At 39.3% G+C, this 20,947-nt stretch overlaps 1 protein-coding gene across 6 annotated transcripts in view; it reads left to right on the plus strand.

The window, feature by feature from the left end:
* CARMIL1 (capping protein regulator and myosin 1 linker 1) overlaps positions 1-20,947 on the plus strand; it is a 278,418-nt gene that overhangs the window by 167,968 nt on the left and 89,503 nt on the right. For all 6 annotated transcript variants that reach the window (XM_090039499.1, XM_090039502.1, XM_090039500.1 and 3 more), the window contains 6 exons: positions 9-85; positions 892-996; positions 5,913-5,982; positions 11,012-11,093; positions 12,448-12,547; positions 12,636-12,690. In XM_090039499.1, coding sequence (XP_089895625.1) covers positions 9-85; positions 892-996; positions 5,913-5,982; positions 11,012-11,093; positions 12,448-12,547; positions 12,636-12,690 — 489 coding nt within the window. The remainder of the gene's footprint in view (positions 1-8; positions 86-891; positions 997-5,912; positions 5,983-11,011; positions 11,094-12,447; positions 12,548-12,635; positions 12,691-20,947) is intronic.

A 20,947-nucleotide genomic window follows, 5' to 3' on the forward strand; every position in this document is an offset into this window, starting at 1 on the left:
TTTCTCAGGTGTGTGGGGCTCTTCTTCGTGGATGCCTTCAGCACCTAGCTGTTCTCAGCCTATCCAGGACAGTTTTTTCTCACAGGTAAACATGAAAATATTATTGTTTCCTGCTCATGAAATTATTGTACTGTATTTTTTTCTACCTACACAGTAATGTTTCTTACAAGAGTCTTAGCTTTTAAAAAACTCGTATGTGGGAGATGTGTTATTATAGGAATCTCCATAAATCACTCTTGAAGTGCCCCCCCAGCAGCTCCTTCAATGTTTTTCTGTTAGCTGCTCCCCCACCAATTGGCAAAGGGGTTCTGCCAGCCAGGCTGTTTACTGCTGATGCCTGAGGAAGCAAAAACCATGGCATATTTAAAACCTCCGCTGATCGGGTTGGGAGTGGAGAGGGGGGTGGGGAAGCAGAGAAATTAAAAGCGTTAAAGAAGCTGCTGTAGTGGGCGCTTCTGGCTATTTACAGAGATCCTTAGTTATGTACCTCTAAAATACGTTCCATGCCTTTAAGCATTTTGCTATGAAGAAAACAAGTGTTTATTTCTAGTGATGGGGAAATTTCCACCATTAGAAATATTTCTGGAAGAGGGAGCAGTACAAGTGTTAGGCCTGCAACAGCCCCTTCTCCTCTGCTCCTTGCACGGTCCTGAGATCACATGCCCACCTGGCACACCAAGCCACTCTGCCTCCCTGCCAGGCTCCAACCCAGGACTTTTGACCAACTGGTTAGGACTGGCCTGTGGAATCTGGGACTGTCCCAGCCAAACCAGGATGTATGGTCACCCTGTTTAAGTAGCATCACAATGGATCCTAAAAGACAAAATCTGAAATCTTTTGGAATAAGGGATAGTCAAATGTGTTTTTGTTTTTGTTCTTTTTAATTTGCAGGAAGGGAAAAGAAGTCCCCCCATCTTTCAAACAGTTTTTCAGCAGTTCACTTGCTCTGAGACAGATCAACCTTTCGGGAACCAAACTTCCACCTGAGCCTCTAAAGTAAATGCTTTTATTCATTTTCTTCTGGGGAGAATTCATTTACTGCCTATTCCAGACTATGGCAAACCACATTTACCATTGTGTCAGCAGATTGTGAATAAAATTCTGACTCTTAAGATGTATGAATATTCTTCTAAGCCTGTGGCCCTTTCTAGACTAGGATTTTTTTAAAGTGCTTTTAAAGCTTACTAGTTAGGACACCTGGTTAATGTCTAGCATAAATGTGTCATTTTAGACCAGTGATTCTCAACCAGGGTACTGTGAGTTCCTTTGAAGGGTGTACTTTGAAAGTGTGGCGAGATAAGCGTAGGCTTAGGCTTGTCCCTCTCTAGCTGATTTCTCCACTCCTACTTCTGCAAGGAAGTAAGCACTTTAATATATAAATTTGTTTTTGAAATTGGGTGTTGCTCGATTCACAAAAGTTATGGAGGGGAGCCTTGAGTCTAATGAGGGGTGCCTGAAGGATAATTTTAAAACATGCTAATTTGGCTGAATGTAAAACATTCTTTCTTCTGTAAACATAATCTTGACAAGTTAGCACATTTTAAACTATACATGGGTATGGTTTTTTGCTATACTTCTAGTCAGTGTTATGTTGAAAATGTTAGCTAACACCTTCTAATGCCACATCTTTTAATCTGAGTGTAGACAAAGCCCATGAGTAGACCTGTGTAGTTATGAGATGTATTGCTGTAGAAGCTGATATGTGGGAAGCAGGAAGTATTTGAATAGGTGGTTACCTATGGATGGGAGTAACCAATAGCTAAGAGCTAAATCCAAGGATGGATGATGGGGGTTCAAGCTCAAACCCTGGGATGGAATCAGTGAGACTCAAAACTTGATGTGGAATCAGGAAGGGATGGAAGAAAAGTGGAAGGGAAATGCAGGGGGTAAATAGTTCAAATACCCTAGAGTGAAAAATACCATCCCTTTGTTTTTTTGATATAGACTGATAGAGAGGAAGGCAGCATCATATAAGATTGAACAAGAAATGCTTAACCAAAGTGAGAAGCTGTGCGACCTTATTATTGTAACCATTCTCTTTCCTTCTTTCCATTTTCTCCATAATAATGATCTTCCTTGTTGTGTCCTGTGCTTTAGCCCTGAATATGCTGGGAAGTTTTGTTTTTTTTAAGCACCACATTTCCCATGTGGTGTTTCAAAAAAAGTGAGTTCTGAAAACTGTCCTGTTTTGTCCTGATTAACCTTAGGGGTATTAACTCTGTCTTGGTAATGACAGTGTAGTGACTTGCATGTATCATCGTAATGGGAAAAATGGGCAGTCAACAGCACCGGCAAATCCTATTGCTCTCATGAAAGACACCATGAGAAAAGATCAAAGCTCATGTTTAATTTTAACACTTGAGTGGAACTGTTCATGTGTTTATACTTAAGCATGGACCTAAGTACCTGAAGATTAAGATCCAAGTGTTTTGTTTTTCTCAGGAGCCCCTTAACACACTAAGATGTTGGATTTTATTGTACATTTTCTGTCTTTGTTTTGTTTTTATAGATTTATTTATTACAATATCCCTTTTATTAAAGGCTCTACAATTGTTAGGTTGTTTCATTGTTATGCCTTTGCTCCCCTTTGAGGTTTTACTTTTGTCCATGCTAAGAATTTAAAAAATGCTTCAAAGTGTAGGAGCCCTCAGTATACCTTGTTTTCATCCTCAAAGCAACTTAACATGGATCGAACAGTGCAGTTCAGAAATATCCCAGGGATATTGTTTCAGTTCAGTTCTAATACTGCTTGGGACTCAGCATGTTCTTGGTAGGATTGCTTTAGTACTTTTATCTTTAATTGGAAGAAAACCCCTTAAAAATTAAGATCCTAATTTAAGTAATCAAAAAGTTAGAAGATTGTATCTGAGGGGGGAGGGAATGGAAAGCTGTTTCCAGATGTATTTGGAAAAATGTCTCAAGAACTTTATAATTAATGTGTTATGTGGTACCAGTGACTTTTTGTAGTACGCTTCATCTGTGTATGTCAAATATCTTTGAAGATGTAGTCCTTTGCAAGAGCTGTGGGAGTAAGGGAGAAGTTCCTTTTTTGTAAAAAAAAAAACTCAAAACAAAAGAAAAAAACCCAACCGCTCTCTGCCCCACCTCAAAAACCCCCCCAAAAAGTGGTTTGCTTAACAGCAGGCCAGTGGATGAACTTGAAAGGAACCCAATAGTTTAAATTCCCAGTCCTGCACTGTAACCACTAAAATGTGGAGTCTGAAAGGTGTCCATAAAAATAGTAACAGTGTTGGTGTTCATGTAGGCATGCTGATCCAGTATTATGAGAGAAACAAGATTTGTGAGGAGTGAGTACACCTTTCTTTAAAGCAGCCAATAGGGTTAGGAATGACAGGTGATGATGTTTCAGGCTTCAAGTGTCCTTTTAGGTCTGGGGAAAAAAGCACTCAGTCTAAGATAAGCGCAAATTAAATTAATTATTTTAACCTAGCCCAATTATATTAATGAACGTTATCACTTCAAAAGGAAATGTTGTGTTGCCACATCTGAGTGAAAGGGATAGGTGAACAGCAAGTTACAATGAGCTATAAAACCATTTCCTCTATGAAGTCCAGTATTTTCAGCACCCAGTAAAGTTGTGAATGTCTGTTCCCAGGCCTGTTTTCTGAAAGTATTGTGTTATTTCCTTTAAAGACAAGGTCTGTGAGATCAGAGGTAGAGTAGCTGTTTTATAAAATAGCACACTCTCACTAGTGATCAGGTATTTCTGTCCTTTTATCATTTTTTATGCAAGAGTTTCTTTTGGTGCATAATGATTGCACAGTTTCAAAGGAGCAATTTTTCCAAGTTGTATTTTAATTTCAGCAACCTAGAAAAATACATAAATAGATGACACTTGCCTTTGTTAATTTCAAAGGGCTGAATCTATGACTCCGATCCGTGGGACGGATATAATTTGGTTTAAATGAAAGATTTATCTGGACTACTGTATGCTTTCATACTCTTGATTATGGCTGAACACACTGTCTGCACACAATGCCCTTATTTGGGTAAATGGCTTGGTAAAATGGATTGGTTTCTTATCTTAGTGTGCTGATAGTTTGGATTCTGTTATCTTGCTGTGGGTTGAAATGAAGGACAGGCAAAATACTTATTCCACTGTGTTGGAAAACAAACTGGTTTGTAGCAGTTGCGCTGAATGAAAGCCCATTAACAGGTCTCCAGGGTTCATGGCTCACTCTCACCCATACATGTTTGTGCACCGACTACTGTTGAGATTCTAGTACAAACATTATTATTTAAATGCATGGAACCAAATTCATAACTAATGGAATTCCATTTATGTCAGTGGAGCTATGTTAAGGATGTCTTTGAAAGTGATGCACCTTGGGAGGAACAACTGGCACCATACCTACAAGAACTCCCTTCTTGTCAGTACAGAGGCAGAAAAGGATCTTGGAGTCATCATTGACTCCAAGATGAACATGGGCGGGCAGTGTGGGGATGCAGTCAAGAAGGCCAACTGTACCTTGTCATGCATCCACAGATGCATCTCGAGCAGGCCCAAGGAGGTGATCCTCCCACCCTATGCAGCACTGGTCTGGCCACAGCTGGAGTACTGCGTCCAGTTCTGGGTGCCGCACTTCAAGAGGGATGTGGACAACATGGAGAGGGTCCAGAGGAGGGCCACTCACATGATCAGGGGGCAGCAGGGCAGGCCTTATGAGGAGAGGCTATGGGACCTGAACCTGTTCAGCCTCCACAAGAGAAGGCTGATGGGGGATCTAGTGGCCTGTTACAAACTAGTCAGGGGGGATCAGCAGGCATTGGGGAAGTCCCTGTTCCCCCCAGTACTGCCAGGAGTGACCAGGAATAACGGTCACAGCTGGTAGAGGGTAGATTTAGGCTAGATATCAGGAGGCGCTACTTCACAGTCAGGGCGGCTAGGGTCTGGAACCAGCTTCCAGGAGAAGTGGTGCAGGCTTCTACCCTGGGGGTGTTTAAGAGGAGGTTAGATGCACATCTTGCTGGGGTCGTTTGACCCCAGTAAGCTTTTCTGCCATGGCAGCGGGTCGGACTAGATGATCTACTCAAGTCCCTTCCGACCCTAGAAACTATGAAACTATGAAAAAATGCTGGACAATCTTTCCCCATTTAGGGTCCTTTCTGGTGTCATGGAAGTGAAAGGTAAGGAATATCCATGTTTTTGGAATTGCCACTTTGAAAGGTTTAAAAATACCGCAACATGAACAAATGTAGAATTATGTGTATATTTTGGTATCTTTCCAAAATAAAAGGGAATATGGTGAACTAGTATTTGCTTCTGAATCTTGCTAAATGTCACATTTGACATAAACAGCTGACTAGTAGTTGCTTGTCCAACCTTGTGGAAAGGTCCTTCATCACAAAACCACAACTGAATATAGAAGTATGCCTTTGAAAGTGAAAATAACAGATTTTCAAGCATTAAAATATTTAAACACCGCCTAGAAACAAAAATCTCCATCTCACTTATAGTTAATCATGGCAGTGTGACATCAGTGCACCATGCCTTCATTATAAGTCCTGTTTTCCAAGTTTTGCAGAAAAAGCGTTAGTGTACTGCAATGATTGCCGTATAATTTTGTAATAACTGATTTTTTTTAAGGCAGCCATAGAAGAAAATGTGTCTATGATTAAACACAATTAAACTTTGATGCACAATTAGTTTTACTATTTGTTGTATACATTGCTTCCCTGCAGGTTTTGGATTTACTGTTGGGGTATCAGTGTGACAAAGAGAGTTATACTGTCATTGCCATTTCCGAGTAACAACATTAACTGGTGTGTGTTGTTCCCAAAATGCCTCTTCCTATTATTTTTTTAGTACTGGTAACCTGCAGTTGCTTAGCAAACCTTTTGCTGTGGTAAACTTAGTGTTGTATAATTGTTTTTATATTGATTTTTTTCAGAGCACTCTTATTAGGCCTGGCTTGTAATCATAACCTGAAGGAGGTATCTTTAGATCTCAGTAGCTGTGAGGTAAGAAACATTTACCTGAACAAATGGAAAAGTCTCAATTATTTGGAATTAATGTTTTCCTTAGACACATGGGGCAAAATGTTCCCTTCCATAGGTAGAAGGTATAGAAAGGATTAGTAGAAAGTTCCTGATAAATATAAGTTCTTGTGTGCATTGTGCCACTCAGTTATGAGCAAAAATATTAGTACTAACCATCAGCAAGATTAGCTAGAGACTATTTTCCTAGGATATGTAGAGCACCGCACTCTTACTTGTGTGGCAGCATCTGTATTATGGACCTGTGAACTCAAGAAGTAGAGACTGGGCTTTTCTAAGCTCTGTGCTGTCAAAGCTACCTGGGTCAGAAGAAGCAACCTATTTTGAAGGAGCAGTTTTACTACTCACTAGAATTTCTTAAAATATATGCAACATTTCCCAAGATTTACTTTTAAACCTTGAGAGAGACTGATTTCCTTATCAGTAAGGTAGGGTAGTAGTTCTCAGCCTTGTTAGACTCAAGACTAAAGGAGCCCCTCAGAAAATACTTATGTTAGCTTTAACAACTTTTTGATTGCAGAAAAACATTAGAGCAATTCTTCTGTTGCAAAGAACTTGGAAAGACCACAACAGATCAGAGTATTTTTGACACAATGGCTTCTTATTTGAAATCTCTGGCTTTTTCATGTGTAGATGTTTGTTTGCACACCTTACAATGATAATATTGACCAGCACTTTCCTTTCCCTTTACCCTTTTGCCCTTCCTGCAAAATAAGAAAAAATGAAAACAAAAGGCCTAAGCAGATTTATTAACTTTAGTTCACTTTGAAAGAATAAATATGTTTGAAAAACTCAACTCTGGAATATAGCAAAGCGCATGAATCCTTGACTTAGGTTTATGGTTGGTCACATAGTAAGGAGCATGAGTTACATTTGGTACCTCTTTAGCTTTCTTGATGAGTAATTCATTTTAAACGCATTTAATACTTTCTGTTGATGGTTGGTACCTTTTTGGAAACTAGTTTTCTTTTAAGGAGCAGTAAAAAAGCTTTCACATCAAGCATATGTGCTTTCTACTTCCAAGCAGGTGAATGAGTGGGACAATAACTTCCCCTGGGTAAGGTAGGGGTTGTTGTTTTAGAGTGCATTTTATGTTTATTTGGAAAAAAAAAATCTTACCTTTAAAACACCCCCCCCCAAAATAGTGATTTGTATATAAACAGTATGTTGTTATCCAGGGGTCACAGAAGCAACTCAGGCATTGCTTCATGTGCTAGCACTAATGGGAATTTTTACACATGCCCCAATACATTCTGATTAGAATGCAATGGAGCACACTCACTTAACTGAGCAGATGAATCAAGTCTGCTGGCTTGTTTTAATCAGAATGCTCCAGCATGCTACAGTGTCTCGTGTATTCAGCATCCTGTGTTTCAAAATGGCAGCAGGGGCACTTCAACTAAAGCTCGTCAAACAAATACATGAGATGCTGCAGGTGTTTTAATTAGAGCAGCTCCCTTCCACCCTGGAACACATGTATAGGCACCCAGTGAGTGTGATTTGGTTAATCAGGCATGGACACTGTAAGTCAGCAGAAAGAAGAGAAAGCTGATCTGCCAGGTTTTTAGAATGGGACTGGGGAAAGCCTCTCAACCAGGGGCTCTGCTGTGTTGGACTCCAGGCCTGGCCCAGTCATGATGCATTCTTGTGACCTCATAAGCCCTCTTCATGGCCTGCACAGAGATCAGTCCTTTTCTTACCTTGGCCTTCCTTAAGTACCTAAGTCTGAATAGATCCATGTAGCTTATATTCTAGGACAGGGCAATAGCCTTGCTGGGGTCATTTGACCCCAGTACTCTTTCCTGCTATGGCAGGGGTCAGACTTGATGATCTGCTCAGGTCCCTTCTGACCCTACTAACTATGAAAAGTAAAAAGGGAGCGCTTCCCTTTTTAAACAGTGTCTAAGTAGAAAGGGAATGCTTCCCTCTGCCTTTTAGTTTTAAGGTTTACTGTCCCAAGACAGATGGTGAACTGGAAACGTCTGTAAGGAATTAAATTAAGCCCATCCCTCTGCTGACCACTTCTCCTCAGTCCCCTCCTTGACTGTTTTCCCTCATTAGTATAGAGGTAGTTATTCATGTTTATCTGGAGCTAGGCAAAAGGCAGGACAGTGTGACACTTTCCCACTCTGCAAGCACCTGACAGTAGGCTGTCTGCAGCCTACAAAAGCTCATGCTTCTCGGTGCAAGTCACTCTATAAGCGCCACCCTGCCTAGCCTTTTTTCTCATTACTAAGCCTCATTTTTTTTTTTTTTTTTTTTTGTGCTTTTTAAAAATAGATATGCCCCCAGTGGTCTCATTCAGGATGTGGGTCAGGAAAACAACTTGGAATAAGCCTTGAGGATAACATGCTTAGAACCAGTTCCCAGCAATACTGATTTGAACTGGGCAGCTTTTGCTTTTCTATAAAGTAGCAAACACTAAGCCAGTTTCTCCATTTCCTCCTCCAGCTGCTGTCAGTGTGCAACAATAGGAAGCAGGAAATCCAATGCTTCCAAATCCCCTTTGCTTTTCCTGTGCTTGAGCAAGCCATTTCCAGCTGCAAAACCGGGCCTAAGATCTGAAATATCTCCCTTTCTTTTTTCCTTTTAAGTTGCGTGCACATGTAATTTTGGATGTACTAACTCCAATCCCAGACTTTATCATTTTGTATTGCCAGATTTTATGATGACAATTGCATTTTTATTTCTTCCTGCTTAGCACTGAAATATTTCATTCTTTTCCCTTCTGCCTCCCTTAGCTTGGTCACTGTGTAAGTACCCTCCACGCTTTACCTTCAGCTTTTTAACTGTTGAATCAGAAAGCAGCTTTGGTTTCATTTCCTGCATACTGGTACCATATTTCTACCATACTTTCTAACTTTTAGTTCTTAAAGAGCTGGTTACTAATGTGTAATTTACTGGTGTTTGCAATTGGAGAAGCAGGCACACAGGATGGATGTGTTTTTAAAACATTATGGGCCAAATTTACAAAGGAATGCTCTGTATGCCCAGTCTTTTGTAGGACTAATAGCAGATTTTTGATAACCATTTGACTTTGGGAAGCAAAGATTCCTTCACCTTCACAGTTGGCATCCTTTTATTTGTGTTCATAAACTTATGTAAAATTGTGGGTTTAAACTTAGAAGATGCTCTGATGTACACTTAAAAGCCTGTGTAGAATTAACATTTCTTATCCTATTCTGGATGTAATTTTAGTGTGAGAAAATTGCCCTGCACTAGCAATGTATACAAAATGTAGACTGCTATATATTTATGTAAGCCCCCTATTTTTAATCCAGAAAGAAATTGTAGTACAGAAACTGACTTTCTGATAAAACATAAGCAATAAAATATATAGAGGAAAATTTGTGTAATTGACACTCCATCATCTTAATCAAACACTATCTAAATGGAATGTTATAATTTATTTTTTATTAGAAATGAATTCCAGTGGAAGTGTTGGTTTTAATTTTGACAAGCCTCTAGTCTGTTAACTCCATCAGTTTAGCAATAATGAATGTGGCAGCATGTGTGAAAGGGCTGTCGAATGGTGAGTGAGATTGTGAGAGTCTCAGTGAAACTGAATGATTCTGGCATTCATATGTCAAGTGTTACAAATGATTTTAATAAATTAGAGATGGGCTAAAGTTGCACAATTTGACATTCACATCCTGAATTCTAATTTAATCAGTTCTGGGGGTGTTCAGAGCTTAAGTTTCGTTTCAGCCCTTTGCAAGGAGAGAGGCTACAGACAAACTCTGCTCCTTGGTTTGGGTTTATCTTACAATTAGGATTTTGAGTTTTCCCAGTCTGACTTTAAACATTTAAACTGGAGCATTAAGCTCATGCTTTGTCAATCAGAAAACTTTAACTATTCCAAAAAATGCCAGAACATCAGTATTAACTGAAAAACATTAATACAGAATATTGCTAGATCCTGAATTAGAGATGGATTAAAGAATTGTTTTTTCCTGAAGTTTGCCTCAAAATTTGCAGTTGGATTTGGGATATTTGGTCAAGTTGACCCTTTTTATGATAATGATTTCCACAGACCAACAGCCCTCTCCCATCATGGGTGAAATGGCAGTGTTATACTAAAAATATATAGCTTTCAGTTTCATGAAGTGGCAAATATTTGTCAAATTTCAAATTTACACCCATCTTTTCCTTTGATGCCATTTTAGTCTTTTCACTAAATCTTAAAACTTCAGTTGAATCCTCAGATTAACAATGGAGTAATCTAATCTATGCAGCGAGGTCTTTCTCGCTAATATTTTTAACTCATCCTCAGTTCTCAGTAAGTTTTTTTTTTTTTTTTTTTTTTTTTTTTACTGAATTTTGTTATATTTTATAACCATCATAAAGTTTAGAAAACGTTCAGGTTTGCCATAAAAAGACCAGCCTTCCATTTGTTCTTGACTTGTACCAGTTTGGGAATAACTCCTTTCTCTTTGCTACAAACATGGTGCAACTTCACACCTTCCTTTGGTACTCAGAGGTAATGCAGGATTGTTACTATAAAACTCAGTTTCTGGTAGATCTCAAGAGTAAAAACACTGTGTGTCATCTTTGGTTGTGTTAATTGATCAACATTCTTTTGATCTGAGAAGCACCCAAACATTTTTCCCGAAATGGCAAGCTGCAAATTCCAGCAGTCTTCTTCCCAGTTAAATGGATTAAACAGTGTTCTGTTTGTTCCATTTAACCCTTCACCTGGCTAAACCTTTGTCTAATACTTTTTAGCAGAAAGAAAAGATTTATTTTTTGTTATATTAAGAGAAATTAACATAATGATAATTTGTGTATGGGCTGTAGGATTTTTTTGTTCTATTGCTGTTATAAATGTTTAAACTAGAACATTAATCATAGTGAGTTATATATCAGAAAGTTATAATTTCGCTCTTGTTTTGCTAGAGGTGATTCCTGTGTATGTACAAAACTCCTGCTGCTATTTTCTTTGTGATCTCAAAACCTTAATTAGTTGGAAAAATTGCTGATGTTTTGTCTCTAGTTGAGATCAGGAGGTGCACAAGTTTTGGAAGGATGCATTGCAGAAATACACAATATCACCAGTCTAGACATTTCAGACAATGGTAAGTAAAAGTAAAAAGGGCACAGTGTAATGCAGATATAGAAACTGATTAAGAGATGAGATTTTGGTTCTTTCGGCTCACGTTGTGATCTAGGATAGTATACACGTTGTTGTTGTTGTTGTTATTACAGTAATAGCAACCAAAAATGAGACTTACTGTGCAAGGTGTTGTACAAGATGAGTAGCAGAATTCTTCTGCCCCACGGAGCTTACAAGTTAAATAGACCAAGCAGACAGATGCATAGAATGGGACAAGTATGGCACAAGCAGAGTGAATGTGCGATGCCATCAGATGTCAGATTAAAACCATGGAATGTTTTCTCAGGGGAATAAATTAGGAAGGGGTTTGCTAAATTGAGTCTCTGGTTTTCTCCTCTATAGTGTTCACGCAACATCACATGGCAAGGACATGGAAACTTTGTATCATAGTGCCCTTATAGGAAGAGGTGCATTTACTCCATTGTTTTGGGTTCAGTAGGTTCCTGAGAATGAGGGATAATCATTGTATCAACTTTGAGTTCCCCAGTCCTGCAGTGTTTTGGCTCCTCTCCCTGTCAGCTGCAGCCACATTTAGCCAAGAGTAGAAAAATCAAAAATGGTGTCCATATACCAGGAGACCTTGCTGAGGACTTTTTCATGTTGCCATGGTTGGTTAAGAATGGCGTAAGAGCAAAGTCAGTCCCTGCTTTAAACCTGCGATAGCACTCCCTAGACCTCAGACTCATAATGGTATTTAGATGCCAAACACCCACTGGTTTCATTAAACACCTCAGTGCCAGCACCTGTAATTTACTAAATGAAATCAGTAGAAACTTAATTTTCTTTAGTATTTTGGGGAAAAGGCATCAGGTTTTTTTCATGCCCAGGAACAAAATAAAACATGGCTCATTTTGGCAGGTCAGTTTATTGACAAGCTGCTATGCTGCCCTCCTTGTTTGGAAGCTGCATGAGCCTGCTGGTTTGTGTAGCTGTTGAGGTTGGGTAAACAATGCAACACATTCTCTAATTCCCCAAAGAGCAGAAAACATACCTTTTCTATCTACCAATGAAAATAATGTTTGTCGTAAATCTTGACTGGTGAACTAAGGATCAGGGATTAAGTCCTCCTCCTCCTCTTTTCTGATTATGTGTGATTCGTGGAGAGATTTAGATAGTCCCTTAAAAAAAGAATAGCAGCTATGTGTATGGAACAAAGGAAAACAAATGGAGAACGAATTTAAAAATAAAAGAATGAAGAGTAAGGGTTCCAGTGCCATTTAGGTAAAGTTGCCTAAGCCAATTAGGTTGTGCTAGTTTTGGCAAATATGTTTGGAACAGTGTGTGTTTAATGCTGCGTTTACTCTGATTCTTTGCAGGCCTAGAATCTGATCTCTCAACCCTTGTAGTCTGGCTTAGTAAAAACCGATCAATAAGACACTTGGCATTGGGAAAAAATTTTAACAACATGAAATCTAAGTAAGGCTTTTATTTCTTGTAAACAGTAAGAAAATTGATGAATAAAAGCTGTTGATTTCATTGTCTCCTCTTTTTTTGGTCATTTCAGAAATCTTACTCCTGTACTTGACAATTTAGTACAAATGATCCAAGATGAGGATTCAGTGAGTATCCTACTGTAATAATGAATGTTTTTCTACCATTATCCTTGCACTTTATTGCCAATGCTTTGTTTCATTGTGTTTGTTTTCTTTGTATTTTTTGACATTACACAGAGATATGTTTTTGACTATTCCAGCATTTCTTTTTTTGTGAAATAAGGGTCAAGCTTCATACTGTAATTAAGATAGCATGGTTATAAGATATGCTGTTCACTTGCTGCATGTTTATAGCTCTCTCTACATGAAAGTAAGATCTGCCTTCACTGAAAGAATAGGTTATTCCTCCAAATGGTCTGACATTCTTAACCCACTTTTCTTTAAGTCTCACTCATATAGGTCTATAATCTCAGAATTTGTAAGTTTTCATGTCTGTAGTGGAGATTTGTAACTGTAGGACTTTGGGTGGGGGGTGGGTGCGTAACATTTCAAATTAGCGTATGCAATTTTAATGAAATCTTTCAAGACTTGCAGAATAAGTTATCAAGTCACTTACTATTGTTCTTGGGGAACCTTTTTGTGCTCATGTGGACTCACTTCATCCACCCACTATAGAGCCCCTTTCATCTAAAAGAAAAAATAGAGAAAGAGTAAAGCAAGGTTTTCCTTTATATTTTATTGTATTTTGGATTCTTGGGCAACGCCATTTTATTGGGTCATTTTACAACCTCTTTTCACTGAGGACCCTCCTGGCATCCTTTTCATTGTTCCTTAGACTGGAACACCTCCCTTCCCCCACCGTTCCCTCCCCCACCAAATCCCTACCACCATTGTGTCATGACCATTGTTCCTGGTTTTAACAGAAAATATTTTGGGGGGCTTTGGTGATTATGAGCATAGTAGTCTTCTGCCTGCTGATGTCTTTTGGCATTACAGACATTCCTAGAAAAACATTTGCCTGGTATGGTTTAGACAGGGAGGATCCCACCTTAAGCAGGGGCTTGGACTAGATGATCTCCTGAGAGCTCTTCCAGGCCTTTTATACGATTCCCCCACCTTTTCTGGCTCCTTCCAGTCAAATTATGAGTCTATTCTACTTCCCTCATTCTCCAAAATAATTGACTTTTGATTCCAGCTGCCTCTTCAGCAACTGGCTTATCTTTTCTCAGTCACCTCCCCTCCCTCACCTTCACATCCAAGTTAATTGAATCCATAGTCTGCAGGTATTTCTTCCACTTCCTTTCTTCCTAGCCTCTTGCCACCTTGCATCTTCTCTCTCTACTCCACTGCAACTGCATTCTTCAAGGTTTCTAAAGATGATGGCTACATTCTAGTCATATCTTTGGGCCACTACTTCTCCCTTAACCTTATTAGTTGCTTTTGAAACAGTTTGTCACACTCTCCTTCTTGATGTCTTGTTACTTTTTATGAGGCTGCCTTCTTCTAATTCTCCTGAATCTTAGGACATCTTTAACATCCTACTCTGATGTCCATAACAACAGTTGGAAACCTTTTAAGGTTGAGGGCTGTATTGACCCATTTCAGGTCAGAGGTAGGAATGATGGGTGCTAGGACTCAGTTACTGCTGTTTCTTCTGAGCAGCAGCAGGAGAAAGCAACTGCTGTTAAAGCCTCCCACCACCAAAACCCTATGTCTACAGATTGGATCAAATGGCTTTGGAAGCAGATCTGGCCTGTCAGTTGTAGATTGTCAACCCTTGGTCCGCTGGGTTTGCACAGGCTTCTGTGCCCTCTTCTCCCTTACTGTGGACTATATCATTTCCTCACTTGGCTTCTACTTTCTGCTTCCTCATTCCTGCCCTGGCTCTTTCCATCCAATTTTGTGTCATGCTGAATCTCCAATGCTTCCTCAAATGCATCTCTGCATCAGTTCATGTTTTACGTGACCAAATATAAATTCCTGAGTTACCTTCTGAAACCATTTGCCTGTACAGTTTTCTGGTGACCATGACACCATTTTTCCTAATACTCAGGTCTGTACACACCATACATCTTCAGCTCCTTTCTGTCTTTGCACATCTATGGGAGCCCAATATTGCCATTTCTCCTTATTAAAATGTACCTTCATACTGCTTACCTTCCTAGTTAAATAGTTTTTTCTGACCATGCAGTAAGAACTATCATTGACATCTTTATCTCAAGTCCTGTCCTGAATTATTACAACCTTCTGTTCTTTGGCTTCCCATAATGCTATTTTGCATCTTCCTGTCAATGAAGAGTACTTAGCACTTGCAGATCCTTTTGCTGGCTTCACCTCCTACGCTATATCAGCTTAGCAGTTTGTTTTCTGTTTTAAGGTCTGATATAACCCTACCCCTTCCTCTCTACTTATCTGACCTCTTCTCTTACCGTGTGAATAATGCCAGCCTCCATATATCTTCTGTGTACCCATTATATAGATTCAGGCTTTCTTCTATGCCACCTATTATGCCTGTCCTGAATAATCAGTGAAGTATACTTATTCTTCTTCCAGTCACAGCCCACCTTCAAGGAGGCTTCTTCTGTAACATCTAAAATAGAGAGCCAACTAAAACATGTAAAGTATTTAGACATTTGAAAAGGACTTCCTGCCTAGCCTCCTTCCTGACAAAACCATGTGATTACATTTCTGGTAATTTGTTTTGTCTTTCCCTGTCCCTTCCTTACTTATCTTGCCCTTGTCCTTTCACTGTGTGTGCAATTAGTTTGTAACTCACTGGGGTAGGGATCCTATTTATCTGTATTGTGAAGAGTCTGAATGCTGAAATGAATCATAAAAATGTCTCTTACCAGCTAAAGAACTGAGCTGTCTGAGATGTCAGAATCCAAATTCTGACATCCTGTGTAGGAAGGAGCTGAGGAGTGCTCCATTTCTGTTCACACTTCTGGAACTGAGGCATCATCACTTTTATAAGCTTAGTAGTATTGTAAACTGACTCCTAACATTCTTTTGTTTGCTTGTTGGAGTAATCAGAAAGGTGAGGGGGGTTTTTTCTGATCATTAGTTAAGTAGCTGATCTACAGCTTTGTAAAAACTGGCATTTGCTTAAGTCAGTGGTTCTCAGCATTTTTAGATTCAAGGCACCCCTCGTTAGACTCAAGGCACATCTTGGAAACTGCCAGCTCTTAGTTTTCATTTGGTTTTCGACTACAGAAAAATAATAGAGCGACTCTTCTGTAGCAAAGAACTTGGAACACAACAGGTTAGAATGTTTTAAAAATCATAAATTCTTGTTTGGAATATCTGGATTTATCTTGTAATTATGTTTGCACACATAGCAGTGCTAACATTGTTTGGACCCTGTGGCACACCTGACTGCACCCTGGCTGAGAATTACTGGCTGAAGCTATCCTTTTAGGTCACTGTAAGGAGAATTTGTAATAGGATACAATTGCCTGGAAAATCATTCTTACATTTATCTGTACTTGAAAAAAAAATATTGGCATATTGTAAATGTGCTGTTTTTAAAGGCTTTCTCACTTTCAAACTATCAATAGAGATGTGGGTGAATTACTGGTTAGTTTTCTTATGTAGCTGTTTTCTTTTTATAGCCATAATGAATGAGGAGAGACGTGGATGAAATTATTTAAATGATTAGTAGTTTGGTATCATGTCTACAGAAGTACAACCAGGTACAAATACCACACTCCACACGATTTTAAAAGGAACAGAACACCAGGTGTTAAATATGCATGAGACTGCAATATCTGAATTTTTTGCTGTCTCCTCTATAAATAGACTCTATGCTGCGCAACCCATAAAAATTTTTATTGCCCAGCACTGCAGTATAGTATCAGGGCTCTATATTTCGCATGCCTAATTTTTCTTCCTGATGCAAAAAATGGAGGCTGCAGTGCTAGCTACACATTACTCAGATCATTCAGTCCTGTGGGATGCTGAGACCCCCCTGTGTGGCATCAAATACCTTTTGACTTCAGTGGTTTTTGAAGATTCTCAGCAATTTATAGGAGGCACTCTGCATCTTTCAGGAGTGGGTCTCTCGGATTTTTGAGCAGTTTTGCTCATAGACGCACCAATTTAATTTGATTTTAACTCTGAAGTGTTTCCAGTAGGAACTTGGCAATGTCAAATGCAGTATGCTTTTTAATTCCATTCTTGGCTCTAAGAAATATTTTTCTCTTTAGAAAATCATTCTAAAAGATATTTAATCTTGCGGTGCAGCCTCTGCATTCTACAGCAAGACAAACTGAAACCTGCATTAAATATACTTCATATCGATATCTGGCCATAACCTTTGTGTAGTACTGGAAAATAAAGAAGTTTTATGGGTTATACAGTATGGCATGTATTCATAGGGTTTTTTTAAACAAAGGTACAGCTCTTTCATTAAATTCCTATGCATATTCAACACCAGTGGTTTTGCTGGGTTTTTTTGAATGGTGTAGAGGTAAGCTTGCTTCTGATTTTATATTTCTGTAGTCATGACACCAAACAATTTAAATCATTTCCCTCATTGGTCATTCTGTAGGGAAGAAAAGAAACTATAAAAGAAAATGAATTAGCAATTCACCTACTTCTCTACCAGCGGTATAGAACTGAAAGACACTTTCACTACAGCCCACACTGGCCATGTCTACACATGCAATTAATGTACCTGAATTTTCTGCGCAGAAAATTCAGGCACATTTATACTGTGGCTGTGCATGCATCTGAATGCGTGGTAGCAAATCTGTGGGAGCAGTTCAATCCAGGGCTGTTCCTGCTCTGCTCTGCCCCCCTGCAGCAATCAAGGGGAGCTCCAGGCTCCCTTGGGTGCCAGTCCTGAGCTGGCAGGGGGCCCTGGGACTGGTCCCAATGGGAGAGCTGTCCAGGGAACCAGGGAGCTACCTCCTAGTCGCATGGAAATCAGGACAGGAGACAGCTACCTAGCAACTGGGAGACCTCCCAGCCATGTGTCTGGGAGGCAGCTGCCTGGCAGCCTGGACAGCTCTTCCAGCCATGTGGAGATCAGATTAGGTCCCAGTCCCCATGTGGCTGGGAGGCAGCATTCTGCTAGGGCAGGACAGCTGTCCCTGCCCCATGTGGTCCTCTGGACACTTTGCAGTTTGCTCACAGTCAGTATCTTCATGTGCGCTTCAGCATATTAGTATAATGCACTGATTTCTAGTACTGACATCTACAGGTACTAAAAAACAGTGCTTTAGATTGATCTACTGTGCCGTAATTGCTGCGTAAATGTAGATGGTGATGCTTTACTGCACATCAGAGATTAGCCTAATACGCAGCAAAGCACCTCATGTAGATGCACCCACTGAGTACATGCTACAGTATTTATTTTTTAACATATCATTAGATGTGTTTATCTGTAGGAGTGACAGAATTATTTCACAGGGAATTGTTTTGAACAATTAATAAACTAACTTCAGTGTGCTTAATATGGCTGGGCAGGAAATGATTTCCACAATCTGTAATAATATTGTATTATGCCCTGTAGTAATGAGTGAGATCATGATTTTGTGGCTTCCTTGTATTAACAATTGCCTGTAAACAGAGAGGACTGGACTTGAGTGGTTCAGGAGGCCCCTTCCAATTATGAGTTTTTGTATTTATAAGATGTAGAAAACTTTTCCTATACTTAATCAGGGCAAGGAGTTGAAATCCCAGATTTTCACAGACTGGAAAAAAAAGCATTTTGTCAATCCAGGTGTGTAATTTTTTTAATACTTTTTTAAAACCTTACAATAGAGTAGTTAAAATGTCAGAAATCATAGTCACCGTGACTTGAAAACAGGAATGCTTTTGAAAATGAAAAAATGAGATGTATTCAAGTTCAAAATTTTTTCAAAACCATTTTTGAAAGAGGAAATTTGATACCATCCCATTCTTGTGAATAGTTTTTTGGTGTTGACACATTAGTATTTTTTGACTGTGCCGCCACCCCATTCCCTCAAACCTTTTGCCTTTCATAGATATGCTGCTTTTCTTTATAATGGAAAGATAGCCTCTCAAAATAAATGATAAACATTGATGCATACATCCTTCCAGACAATCAAACCCAGTTCCTGAGGTTTGCAGGCAACTTCTTGTCCAGTGGGTCCATGCGAACATCCTTTCCAACCCCCTCCTGCACCAGAGCCACAACATGCCCTACTTAAAAATAAAATATGAGGGAACAAAAACAAAACTACAGCATGCCACAGGTAAAAAAACAGGATAGGCACTGGAAAAACTGTTAATGCCTTGCTGTTGCAATGGCAGGACATACTTTAGGTTAATACAGACTCAGATGATCGAAGGAGGAAAAACATGCCCATGCTGCACAGAAGGCAAAAAAAAAGTGCAATTCCTGCCAGCCTGATCTCTGGAGAGAGGATTCCTTCTTGACCCAAAATCTAACAATTGATTTGATCCTGAGCAAAGGTCCTTCAGCCAGGTCCCTTAAGTATGAACAGGAGCACAAGCTTACTCCTGCCAAACTTCCACCTCTGGATAAAAGTAATGCATTAATGATTGTTTCAGCAAACAAAATGATGGGAACATAAAGTCACGTTTGTCAGTTTTATTCAGCTTGGGAAAATAAACTTACATCAGCATCAGAGGCACACCATGGTGCATGGGGGGTACTCTAGAAGTCTAATTGAAACCAAAACCACTCGTTCCCACATACAGCAGTTTGAGTTATGAGTTTCATTCTTTAGCCAACAAGAGACAAGGAGCTACTAGGGTTATATTTGTTGTTTATTGCACTGCAGCACCTAAGAGTATATATTGTGTGTCTCACAAAGCACACAGAAGACAAAACTCATGCCTTGGGAACTCACAAGCATATCACATTTCAGTACTGGAGCAAGGGTTAGTTTAACAGGAGGGGCTAAAGGAATAAAGATAAGGTAACAGCAGCCAGGTAATAAGAGGTATTTGCTGAAGAAAGGAGGGGTGGTTTTTTCTGTGTTCAAATGTTCTGGTTGGCTTATTGCTTGTTGGCATTTCAGAAGAAGGGGAATCCTAAGGAAGAATTGAAATCAAGAGAAAAGCCACAGCCAGTTGAGTCAGCTCAGGGAAGTGGAGGTTCTGTATATTAAGAGCTAGCGTGAGAGGAAGTGCACGCAAATGAGTTTATCCAAGCTGGCACCACTGATATGGAAGGGGGAAAGCAAAGTGTATTAAGGAAAACTTAAATAAATGAGGAGAGGGAGAAAACTGAAAGTTGGAAGAAGGAAAGTCCCTGAATTTTACCAGCTACATTCTGTCACCAGGGCAACATTCCTCTCTCCCCACCCCACTTCTCCTCCTCCCCACCTACCTATCTCCCACTTATTAACACCCAACCTCTCCATTTTCACAGACCTGCATTTTGCATATTGGCCGAAGTTTCTATTCCACCCAGGGGAGACTCTCCCTATGCCTGAAGAAGGGTGTTGTGCCTGAAAGCTTGTAAAGAACAATATTTCCAACTGTTTAGTCAGTCTAATAAAAGGTATCACATTTACCCAAAGATCCTTGTCTGCCAAAGTTTGAATTAGAAATTTGAAGCTGATGCCCCAAACATGGAGAGTCGCAGCACACATTTAGGCAATGGGGTGACAGGGTCAAATTAGTAGGAATTCAGTGCGTTTCCAGGGACAGAGTTGCCACTTTGCAGGATTGGGTCCCAAAATGGTTGTCATTTATAATGCATTAAGTAATAGTGATCTTACAAATGTGCATATAATCAAGTATTATAGGTCTTATTTATGTGTTGGAATTACAAATTCTTCAGCCAGGCCAGCAATTCTTCAGTTGATGAGGTGATATGAATTCAGTTTTATTGGAGCATATATCTCCAGGATTTTCTTTGGAAAGAAGTTCTTCTGAACGTTACATCTTTACCTTTGCAAATAATTATTTTTATTAAGTTAAACAAACACAGATCTAGACATAGATTTCAAAAGCTGAAAGGAAATTCAATATATTGGATAGTGATGAAAACTTTTAGGATAATATTTCATTGTTAAAGAATGTGGCATTTACTGTATGACCATCTCCAAAATAATTGAATTTTCTTCATCACAGACTTAAAATGAAGGATACTATGACATTTTATTATAAGATTTTGTTTTGCTGTTTTATTTGGAGGTAATGATCTAAAGCAAACCATCTATCTTAGGCAAGTACTGCTAAACTGATTGGTGTGTTTTGTATAGGATAGCTTCCTTTCTGCTGTGAATCTATTACAGAAGCAGTTAGCAAACTGATTAAACTTGTTCTTAACAATCTCAAACAGTGTTGCAATATAAAGCTAATATGTCTTTAGACTACACAGTGAAATGAAATAGGGAAGGTTGTACAGATTAAGAGAATTAACATAGTAATTTGAGAGCTT

This window comes from Crocodylus siamensis, chromosome 3, assembly GCF_052110815.1.
Source record: "Crocodylus siamensis isolate JL-2025a chromosome 3, ASM5211081v1, whole genome shotgun sequence".
Classification (NCBI taxonomy): Eukaryota; Metazoa; Chordata; order Crocodylia; family Crocodylidae; genus Crocodylus; species Crocodylus siamensis.